Raw genomic sequence first — 12,148 nt, forward strand, 5'->3', positions numbered from 1 at the left:
ATTTCTTTCTAATTTCATTGTCCTTTCACTCTTTCAAAGAAAATAAAATCTCTGGGCTATCTGTAGAAAGAGTACATGTGCCAAAGGGGTTCATTAAACGAGCTGTTTAAAAGCATACCACTGCAATGATGACAAATTGATGTACACTGAAGATTTTAAATGTAATTCAAAAGTTGGGATGAAAATCAATAGGCACTGATAGCACATTTGCAAAGCAACTACCTCATCTTGTGTTACACCTGTGCAAGATACAAAACAGTACCTTAAGAGAATTCCCACTCATACTATAAATGAGAATAAAAATTGTTCTTGTGGCTTTCTTAAGCAAATGTAACTGCCCTAAGGCAGCCTTGGGCATTTTAAAATTATCTTACAAGTAAATATCAAGTAACGTTACAAGACATGGCACATTTAGGAAATCATCATTTCATAAATTTGCAGATCTGCGTACACATGAAAAACATTCTGCATTGACCTATTGTTATGCTGTATAGTGACTTGTAGGTGACACTCCATAAAACGCAGTGTAACTGGGTATATGGATTTCAGATGCAATCCTACAAAATTCTGTATAAGAAATCCCATTGACCTTACTGGGATTACTTGAGTAAGGGTTTGCAGGATTGGGGACATTTAATTTGACTATGAACTGGTAGTTCATGGAGAGATTGGAGTAAAAATTGTTCTCAGCCTAGAATTCTGGCTGCTTGAAACTTGAGTCAAAATCCAGATTGTACATAGAACAAAATCAGGACTTTAAGTGGTGATTCTCTTTCTTTAGAGTTGTTCTGACTCAAATCTGCTGCTACAGCCCTAAGAGTTGCCAGGGATGAATGCTTGAGTTGGGCCTCTGCCTGCCCCCTTACTCCCACTTCTGCAATTACTGTGTGGTTGTCTGGGCAGGTTACAAACTCCCCAGCCACACACAGAGTCATCTCTGGCTGCTGCTGCAGCCCTCTTGAGGAGTCAGGGCACAAGGGGTGTGTGTGTGTGCTGCTGGCCCTTGCCTTGCCTTCACATATTTCCATCACTGCCCTGATGGAACTGCCACCAATTCCCCAAATAGCACCTCTTTAATTTAAATATGACTGTTGTTTGTTAGTATTGTCTTGCTCGTGCTTCTTTACCTTTCCACTTTTTGCCCTCGTATGCTGTTCAGTGTCCCTTCATCTTCCATGCTTCTTGGTTCCTCGATTCCATACCATCTCCTCATCAGCTTTCCTCTTTCCCCTTTCCTTAAACTTGTGCTATTCATATTTACCAAACCCTTCTAATGTATATGTTCCTTGGTAATACTGAAGGACATTCAAATTATTCAAAGCCATCAACCTGAGCATATAGTTTTATAGCCATGTTGTCATATTAATATCATTCTCCCTTTCCTCCGCATATTACTTGCATTCACTTGCTGCATCTTTTTTCAGATTGGAATGAGAGCTCTTCAGGGCAAGGACCATGGATCAGAATCTGGCCCCACGACTGCCCTTTTGTTACCACCCCAGTGATGTAAAGAGGCTGACGTGCCCTCTTGGTGAAATTTCCCCCATGCAGGAGCAGCATAGGGCTGACATATGTCACAGAAAGTTAGAACAGCCCCAGAGGGGGCTCTAACTTTCTCCAGGGACTCCAAATCTGTAGGACACACAGATGGTGTAAACCTGTTTTTGCCAACCATCCACCTGGACTGTGCCTCCTGAGAGCATCGGTACAGAATCTGGCTTCATGTTCTCTTGTGTTTTTATGTAGCACCTAGTGCAAGGGGCCACAGACTTGACTAGAAACTTTAGGCATTATTACAGCACAAATAATTCCAAAGACTTCACCTTACAGCTGAGGTAGAAGCTCATGGTTTCAGTAAAGGCATGGAAGTGGAAGATTTTATATTTTTAAAAGAACTAAATAAAAACGGGGAAAATATGGCTTGCCTAATCTTCCTTATCTTGGTATCTAGGGGATCTGAGAGCCTTGTGGGTGACCAGTTCTTTCCTTGGTGATCCTTACATCAGCACCTAGCAGCTTGGAAATTTTATTGGTCCAATCAGCTTGGTACATTTTAATTAAACTGTAACCTATATAAACTGAGTCTCCTTCTTAACACTTGGAATTTTTTTTTTTTCAATAGGGAACTACTAATAGGAAACATGCTGTTCTGCACAGTGTCTTTATAATTACACATTCAAGTAAAAATTGCTTACTTGAAGTGATCTACCACACAAACTAAAACCATTCAAAATGGGTTGGATATCATACTTGGGAAGCTGAAGGCAGGCAAACTAAAAGGCTAGTGATGTGCATAGGTCTTAAAAGACTTAACTGTATGTTTAAGACAAAGAAATCTGGTAGTGTATAAGTGACCTTTTAATAAAAACATCTTTGTCTTTCCTAGATATGTTAATAGGAATAGACATGAGTGTCTGGCTTTCGATAAATTGGACTCCTTCCAAAGACTGGTCTTTAAAGTTCAGCAAACTGACAAGAGGAACCCGGTAGTCTAGAAGACCAGCGCTTAATGAATCTCTCTCAAAATCATATTACAGTAAAATTTTGTAAGAGGGTTGTAGTAAAAAAACAATACAATGTGAGATTAATCTCTCATGTAGCCTCTACTTTCTCCTTTGGGATAATTACAATATTACGGTCTAACCATGGTTCCTTCTGTGTACATATTATATTACACTTGTTAGACATAGCAGCTGCAGTTAAAATGGGGTGACTCCAAGCAGGAATCTATTGAGTAAAGGGGAGTGGGGGGGAAGCTCAATGAATTTTGTAGTCTCCAACTATTGGATATCTTTGAAAAATGCTCAGAATTGAGATGCATTTCATAGCCTTATTCATATTTTTCCTGATTTTTATCGACTTCTTAAATTCAAAGGAAATATCCTATCATCACTCTGCACTTCTTCCATATAATTATCACTGAGAGAGTTTTCTATGTAAACTGGGAAAGTTTCATGAATCCATAGGAATAAAGTAAAATTTTAAAAGTATAATTTTTGAAGAAGAGTTTGGCAGAAATAAGTAAATTTTCTCCTAATTTATGCATCCAGCCATCTTAATTGAAGCCCCCCCCCCTTTGTTTCCCCTGAGGAATGGGGCAGGAATTTGGCTTACGTGGTAGCATTGCTCATTACTGTCTGATATTTGTGTGCTGGGATCCAATAGAATAAAATGTGCCATTGAGATAGGTGTTCTTGATCCTTGGAAAGCAGAAGCCCCATGCAGGAGTTGCTAAAATAAGTCAGGGTGTGGAAACTCTGGATTCTAAACTTGATCTGTGCATGTAACTTTAGAGGGAAGAATTGAACCGCAGTGGGTAGCAGTTAAACTGAGGTGAAAAAAAAGGGAAACAACCATATCCAAGGCTTTCTAGTTGAAATATGCTGAGAGCCAATAAGGCTACACTTTAGTCCCTTTCCTTGATCTAGATTCTGGCACACAATTTGTAGCTTTTGGGCCGCTAAGCCTGCAGAAGGAAAAACAGATTTCAGCTCACTTTAAAGCTAAATGGGAAAGTGCTTCAGTTACTTGGGAGAAGGGGAAGGGTACAATAAAGACTAGGGAAAGTTGGGGCATCGTTTTCTGCCTCTTGTAAAATGGAAGAAATCAAGATTAGAGGCTTCAGGCTGATTTTTCTCCAAATTAAGCCTGGAATGTGGGGTGGGTATGTGTGGGGTTGGGGAAGGGGGGCGTCAAAAATGAGACTTCAGTTTTGTGTCTAGCAAAGTTTGTGATTGAAGCACTGTAACAAGATTTAAAGTGTGGGCTTGGAGAAGGCCTCTGGTTAAGGACAAGGACTGCTACATTATCACTTTTGAATATTTGTTGTACTCTATTGGGGACTTTATCCTTGTGCTCTATTCTGCATTCTACTGTCTTTATATATGGTAATTTTTGGTGGATTGCTCATATTTCAAGTAAGATAAAGGGCTAAATTGACAAAGGCTGGCATTGTGTGGTTCTTTGGGATGTGCTAAAGCATGTGGGAAAAGGACATACAAACCACCACTTGTGGGTTTTTTTGGGTCCCTGATGAATTTGCTGACTCACAAATGCTAACTTGAACTAGAACACTTTTTGATTTAAAAAAAATGTAAAATCTTTCTTGCCTCCTTGATCATAATGTACACTATGCTCTTTCTGCATTGCAATATAGGTGTTATAAACTAACTGGGTTTTGTAACTAAGATTGTTTTAATTTTTGTTTTCAAAATGGAGGACATTGAATGGCAAGTGGGTGAGTGAGAGGCATTGAGAAATGATGACTTAACTTAGACCTTCCTTCTGGCTAGTAGCTCCTTGTCTTGGTCTTTATGAATGAGATGGTGAAAAGTACTCTTTGGTTCTCTTCTGTGAATTTCTGAAGGTAGCCAAACAATAAAGTGTTGACTGAAATTTGGGCTGTTGGCCAAAAAGTATTGTTCCATGAATTCAAAATGTGCCTGGCTTTGGGTAGATTGTAGTCAGGATGACTTTCAAACCAAGGGGAAACAGTTTTCTTCTATAAATTAAGACTGCCAATATTAATAAGCCTTTCTGAAGAATTTAGATTTATTTGCTTATAAATTCTTACCCATTTCAAATGTAAAGTATGTAAAAGTTTCCACATTGACAACCCTGGTGACTTAAGCCCTATTTATGTCTCCGAGACAGATAGCAGCAGGGTGGATTGATTTAAATCACCAGTTTTAGTCATGATTTAAATAATTGATTTTAATCATGTTTTGCATTTGTACTTTATTTTTCTAAAGAAAGGTTGGTTCTTGTTAGTAACATAAAAATGTGTTGATTTGCAACCCAAATGTACGCTAAATTTGACGCTGCTTCTTGCTAAGCAGGTGGGTTCACTTGATCTATGCACATTTCTTTAAACTGTTTTGTAACTTAACTTGTTTGTTCAGATTTTTAATTTTTACATTTTTGTTAGAATATGGTGAGTGTTGCATTTTGTATTCACTAGATAGTTAGTTAATTTCTCTTGAGATTTGTGTCAAGCTGCATTAGGATGAAAATTCAAGTAAATATGCACAAAAACAGTTTAAGTTTTATTTAATTTAAAAAAATCTTACGTGTGCTGATACATAGAAAAAGTTTTTCAAAATAGTTTTAAATGCAAAACATAACTGATTTGTTAAACAGTTGATCTAAATTATCTGTAGTTAGCAAATAGAACTGATTTGTTTCTGGTCATTGTGTCCTTCAGTTTTAGAACTAGTAGATCTCACCCTGTCATACCTCGTTTTTATTCATGGCTTGGAAGAGAAAAACAAGCTTTCCTGCTTTTTCCACTCCCACTTGGTTTCTTAACTTTGAATGAACTAGTTATTGAATTGAACTAGCTGAGTAAACTGAAAAGAAAAAAATATTTGTTCCTTGCACCTACAGGAGAGGTTACTGTGGTCAAAAGCTGGTTTAGCCTGTCAGCAAACTCTGGTTCCAGGTGCATAGCCAGTGACTAGGTCAGTGGGTGACTTTCTTTGAAACTGGGTAGCAAACATATACTGCTTAATATTATTCTTTTTGTATGTGCTTAATTTAAATGATTATAGTAAATTTAGGCCTTAGCAAAGGTGGTCAGTTTCAAATTGAAGTTTAAAAATGTTTTTTAGAAATAAACCTGTATTTAATTAATTAAAACTGATAGGAAAAAATTAAATTTAAATTAAAAATCTTTCCGAGAATCTGAAAGACCTTCCAACCATGACAGTCCCATCCTTCAACTAAGGAGTAATGTGTACTATGATGCATTTACAACACTACAAACCTCACATAGACAGGGCATTACTGTGGTTGTGCATGTGCCAGATACATTTTTTGTCTTTATTTCCCACCCTAAAACTGTTCCAAGAGGACAAGAGAACCAAATCTTGTTCCCTGGGATATCTGCCTATAGTGCTCCCATAGCACAATGTGCTATTCTGGATTTCCATAATCTAGACAAGAAATTACTTGTATATTAAAACACTCTACGGTACTGATTTTTGTTATAGTTTCAGTGAGATGTTACACACTTTCACTTACGCTAATAATTATTTTTCTTCTAGGAACTTTATATTGCTGTTGGAATATCTGGAGCAATCCAGCATTTAGCAGGGATGAAAGACAGCAAGGTACAGTATTTCTGCATGTATTAGAACAGACTGAAAGAAAGAAAAAATATTTTTTTTACAAAATACATATAGCTATAGAACTTCTTCCAACATTTGTTGCAAGTGAACATAGCAAGACAATTGGTTTGTTCTGCTGCATTAAAAGTGTCAACTCTTAAAGCTCTATATTATGTTAAATACTGTGAAAAAGTTTCAATAGCAAGCTAACTTTAAAAGAAATCTGTTGCAAAAACAGTTTATTAGAAAAGACTAATTGATTTAATGTATTGTTTAAACAAAAATTCCATTCTTGAATACTATACTATAATCCCACTCACACATTTCAGAACCTGACATATTAATTCATGCATAACAATGTGCAATTTGAATTATGAACTTACTATTCCATAAAGTAAAAGATGACTGACATTCCTGCATTTATCTATTCAAATGGAAACATTTTATAAAATGGTAATAAAACTTTAAAAGGTTTAACTTGTTAGTAGCTGAAATGTACGGGCTAAATTTGGAAATTGGACTGTGGACTGGACGATGACAATTTCCTAATAGGCAGAATTATGTGCAGTAATAACAATGCCAAAAATAGATATTTTTTTTTTGTTACAAGTAATTTTTACAAGAGGCCATTTTTTGTACCTCTTTAGGAGACTGTTAAAGTAGATTTATCAAACAGGCTTAAATGTGTTTCTGTTGTGGCATCCTGCTGAAGCATGAACAGCTCATAAAGCAGTGGAAAACCCTAGTGAGGGTCTCCCATTGTTTTATAGGTGGAGCACACATTTCTGTTTTCACCTTTGATAAATGGATCTTCATCTTTTGAAATTTCAGGAGAAAAGTTCTTAATTCTTTTCTGTCCACACTAACAAATTTAGCTTGGTTAAGTATCCAATGATATTTTTAGCATGAGCCAAACTACATAGTAGGATGATCTGAACTTATTTTAGCACCTAGTTTCTTCTGAATACTGCAGGTTGGTGTGTGCATTTTAAAGTGAAATGTCAAACTTTTATTGGAGGGCATAGGAATGAGTGGAACACCAGCTGCCAGATTTAGGTTAGAGGAAATTCCATCGAAGATTCAGTGTAATACATTTTGTATAGCCTTCTTCATACAAGCTTTGTCCTGCTTTAGAGGTAATACAGTTGGAAAAATAACCTGAGTGAGAAATTAAAGGATATGTTGTGGGCAATGGAGGAAAAACTTTCAGGGAAAATTGTGAGGTGGAGAGGTGCAACTAATAGGATCTGCAGTGGAAGAGGCAGATTTTATGCCATTATGCCACAATTAGTGAAATTGTGTAACATTAGCCTCTTCTCTGCTAGATTAAACAGAGAGAGGTGGGGAAGGTGATAAAGAAAGAGAGTTTGAAATAAAGAATATTTGCAGTCCTGCTAATATCATAAGATCCCCTGCTCTCTTCAATACTGTGTCCTGAATTTTGAAAATCCTCTTTTTTTTGTTTGGTCCCAATTACATATAAAAGATTAGGTGACTTTGAATCATACACTACTTGGTTTAATTTTCCCCTTTATAATATTTATTTTATATTTAAACAAATTTGTGTATCTTAAGACTTATTTTTACTTTTATTTGAACTGTGACCTACTTCTGTTTTTAGTAGAAGCAGTTAGGTACTGTATTTACTGAAAAGATCCAATTTATATTACTGTTTTAAAAAACCTGTAACCATGGCAACAGTCTCTTGTGTGATTTCCTCCTGCCCCCCATACTGTGAATTATCTGGCATTGTGAACTTGCACACTTAAGGATATGTTTTCAGAAGTAGTCAGAGAAGCTTTCTGTGAGTGAAATGTATAATTTATTTGTACTTTTACAACAAGGTAGAAAAATCAGTTTTCCAGAAGGGATGGATTATGTTAGTTGTTTCATCTGTTATGGATTCACAATTCCTTTCCTTTCTAAGAGGTTTTTTAATTTTTTTATATCTTACCTAGTTTACATGCCAGTCAGATTAGCATAATTTTTAAATGTACTGAATCCAGTCATTTTACAGAACAGTGATTAAAATAAAAATATTTCAAAGCTACTGAAGCATTGTTAAAGATTAGGTCTTAGTTGTTTTCAGACACTATTTATCATTTAAAGGTGTTAGTGAAGAGACCTACCTCTTAGAAAACCTTAAATGGATAGTATTTGTTTTGTTGTTTTTCTGAAGTTACCATCTGATGATTTCCTTCAATATTTCATGGGAAGGATGATGAAGTTGTAAAATGATGGAAATATGACCAGTTTTCATGAGACTGTCATTTCCTATCTGCTTTTGATTTTGCACCCTTAAAACACATGGATTTGAATTATCACACATGGTAGGAGATGGATTGTTGTCAGTCTTGTAGCCAAAGTACACAGTTTTAAGTTGTATTGAATGCAGATTTTAAAAACACTTGTTTATGAAGGGCAGGGGAGAGAGAAAAGAGATGCTGACTGCCTGATCCTTCAGTATTGAGATTTTCTCAACACTAAAGACTGTGAAATGTAATGTATGACCTACAAAACCAGCTCTGATTAAGAAATACCAGGTGACCAAAGTTCCTTGAATTAGTGGATATGTTATAGGAGAAACTGAGATGTGGTGTTTTTAAACAAATCTAATAATGGTGAGGGTATATCTCCCTCTTCAACAGGCCAATGGTGAATATTTTTCTGAATACCTATTAGATAATACCTCCACAAGGTTCTTCTAGAGCAGTGCTCTCCAGCCTTTTCAGCCTGAGGGCCAAACACCTTGTTTCAAAATGACAATACTTGGGGGCAGATTTCTGCGCTTGTGCCCTTTATCATGCTTAGGTAGTGTAGAAGGAACAGAAAACACTCTGAAGAGCCCTATCAGGGGAGTCCTCACCAGGTGTAACACCAGTGCAGCCAGCTCCTATGCATCCCTGCAAGCAGTCCTTGTTGGAGTGGCCACAGCACCTTGCAATGAGGCTATCCCCAGCTGGGCATATGGCTCCTAAGGGAACATTGCCAGGTGGTGAAAATTAGAGTAGCCCCCATGCTCCCCTAACTAGTGCCAAGGCTGGGGCATAAAATTGAGGAGCCATAACTGCTTTTCTTCCCATCCTGGGCTGCCCTGGGTGGCTATATTAGGGAGGAAGGTCATTCTTTGCTAGTTGTCTCTAGGCTCCAAGTGAAGTCAGTCCAACTACTGTTCTGTGGGCTTCCATAGCCCAGCAAGGAAACCGCAATGGAGCAGTATTCACCTCTCCCCTTGCAATGCTGCAGGCAACCAGGAGGGCAGCTGGAGCTTGGCATCAACATCAGCTGCTCCTAAGGCTGCAAGCTGATTCAAACATGTCCATTTAAAAATCACAGGGCATGTCTCACGGAACACATTTAAAGAAAATTGGTATTTGATCTTGCACTAACACCTCAAATGCCACAGGTTGGACACCACTTTAGAACAGACAGCTTCTAGGTGGAGGCACACATTTTGAATGTCAGTCTAGTTATAGAAAACCATTTCTGTGGTTTAGAAATATAGGATTTTCTAACCTTATTTCATTTAATTATTACGATCAAGCTTTTTCAGCAAAATTAATGATTTGGTAGAGTACTTGTAGTGGATGGAGAAAAACAGACATTTGAATGAAAGGTCTCTTTGAATCGCAGATAAACATACGAAGAATATGTTGGCTTAGAATACCTGTGGGTTCTCACAGCTTTGAATTGATAGGTGGTAGCCATAACCAGTATAGGGTTTATTTGTGAGCTGTATAGCTTTGTGTTTACAGAGCTCTCCTGTATATTAATATCCTATAACAGCTATTTATCTAGGCACCTGCAGTCTTTGGGCTGGAAACTATCATGAAGCTATTTTGAAGTGATTTGGTCTAGAAGTACAGACTCTGTCCTCTAGGAGAGGGAGTTTTCTGTGTTTAGCATTGGGATTTTAATAGTATATTATTTTCCACTGTGTAGTGAACTAAATGATATTGCCCACATTAAAAAAAAATTAACATTTAAGTTATATATAAAATATAAAGCCAGTGTGTGGCTTTATATTCCTTTTTCAAAATGTCTTTCCCTGTTTTTATTTGTTAAACATCACGGTCCTTTTATAGTGGATGTCCTTTTTTTATTATAGCATTTTAAGGAAGTATCTTCCCCCTCCTTCCTACATCAAATGACCGCCCTGTTAATGGAGCATGGAATAGTCAGACCATAAGTGTTTCCATTATTTATTGTAGACATTTTAATTCGCTTATTGAGATTTCCTTCAGTCTTGCTTCCCATTTCTGCTTTGAAAACATTTGTCAAATGCCGTTGATCAAATGAGCATAGAATAGTCAGAGCTTAGAAAACTTTTCTGTTATTGTAGACATTTAGTTCTTTTATTGAGATTTCCTTTATAGTCTTATTTTCAAGGCAGAAATGGGAAGTATTTGTCAAATGCACTTGACCATATCTGCTGGGTCTAGTATTCCGGTGTGAACGTAAGACACTTTTTATATGGGGGGGAAAAATGTAATCTACAGCTGTATATTTTAAATGTGTTTTTGTTTCTACTTTCAGACCATAGTTGCTATTAATAAGGATCCAGAAGCGCCGATTTTCCAGGTTGCGGACTACGGATTGGTAGCAGATTTATTTAAGGTAAGTCTAACCTTGAGGGGGGTGGGAAAGGGAAATCTTAATTTTTTAGAGCTGCCCTCTGCATACTGTAGATCAGTTCTGCATACTTTTTTTTTCCTTTTTACTTGCTCCTTCATGACATTTTGAAGTAAGAGTAAAGATGTATTTAAGGAGATACTAGGAATAAGGAAGTATGGTGTTTTAAGCTGACGTAAGTGTGTGGATAGGAGTAAAAAATGTTGAATGAATAAAGAACTCATGGGATCAACCCTTCTGATGTCTTTAAAAGTGTCCGCCACTGCATGTGGTTGCTTGTAGATGAGAACCACTCCACATAATTGTTGGAAAATTTTCCTTTCATTTCCATGTAGACTAATTATAATTTAAACAATTTTTAAATTTCTGTGTCTGTGCATCTCTGCATTTTATCACCTGCTCCTCCTGTTTATCAGAAGTTTAAATTCCTATTTAAAAAAACCCACACACCTAGGTGGGAGCTGTGTGTAATGAAGTCTGAGCTCGGAAGACAGTTCAAAATAATCTATATTAAATCAGACTCATTCTGGAAGAGACCGTTAGAATATGGGAGGAGGCTCAGATGCTTTGGATTATTTACTCAAACTGATATTTAAAACATGACACTTTGTAGCCAGTAGTCCATAACTCTGTCCTGGCATCACTGTTTTCTTAAATAGTAAAACTGTAGAAGATTAAGTTGTAAAACTAGCTACTACAGATGCTGAACAATTGCCCTTTTAAAGATCTTTTATCTTGTAATTTTATGTCCATTATTCCTGCCACTCCTCACAAATCAGGCTTTTTTCATACTCCTTACACCAGCCAGCATCTAGGTAGCACCTTTTAGGGACAGACAGTATTTATTCCTGTATTTTGGACTGAGTGCCCTCAATCAGGCACTTTCCTTCATCTCCTGCTTCTCACCAGAAGTCATAAGCTTGTTTTCAAGAACACATCATGGTGACTTTCCTAAAAGTATCATACATAAAGCAGTGGACATGTTATTCCTTGACTTTAGCAAAGCTTTTGATACAGTCTCCCACAGTATTCTTGCCAGCAAGTTAAAGAAGTATGGGCTGGATGAATGGACTATAAGGTGGATAGAAAGCTGTCTAGATCATCGGGCTCAACGGGTAGTGATCAATGGCTCCATGTCTAGTTGGCAGCTGGTATCAAGCAGAGTGCCCCAAGGGTAGGTCCTGGGGCCAGTTTTGTTCAATATCTTCATTAATGATCTGGAGGATGGCGTGGACTGCACCCTCAGCAAGTTTGCAGATGACACGAAACTGGGAGGAGAGGTAGATACGCTGGAGGGTAGGGATAGGATACAGAGGGACCTAGACAAATTAGAGGATTGGGCCAAAAGAAATCTGATGAGGTTCAACAAGGACAAGTGCAGAGTCCTGCACTTAGGACGGAAGAATCCC

The 12,148-nt window shown here is 37.3% G+C and overlaps 1 protein-coding gene across 3 annotated transcripts in view; it reads left to right on the forward strand.

Annotated features, from left to right (window-relative positions):
• Positions 1-12,148, forward strand: part of ETFA (electron transfer flavoprotein subunit alpha) — a 71,236-nt gene that overhangs the window by 29,051 nt on the left and 30,037 nt on the right. For all 3 annotated transcript variants that reach the window (XR_006284286.1, XM_027830503.2, XM_007068362.3), the window contains exons 10-11: positions 6,045-6,110; positions 10,644-10,724. Coding sequence is in view for 2 of the 3 variants with exons in the window: in XM_027830503.2 (XP_027686304.1) it covers positions 6,045-6,110; positions 10,644-10,724 (147 nt within the window). In the remaining variant the exon portion in view is untranslated. The remainder of the gene's footprint in view (positions 1-6,044; positions 6,111-10,643; positions 10,725-12,148) is intronic.

This window comes from Chelonia mydas, chromosome 10, assembly GCF_015237465.2.
Source record: "Chelonia mydas isolate rCheMyd1 chromosome 10, rCheMyd1.pri.v2, whole genome shotgun sequence".
Classification (NCBI taxonomy): Eukaryota; Metazoa; Chordata; order Testudines; family Cheloniidae; genus Chelonia; species Chelonia mydas.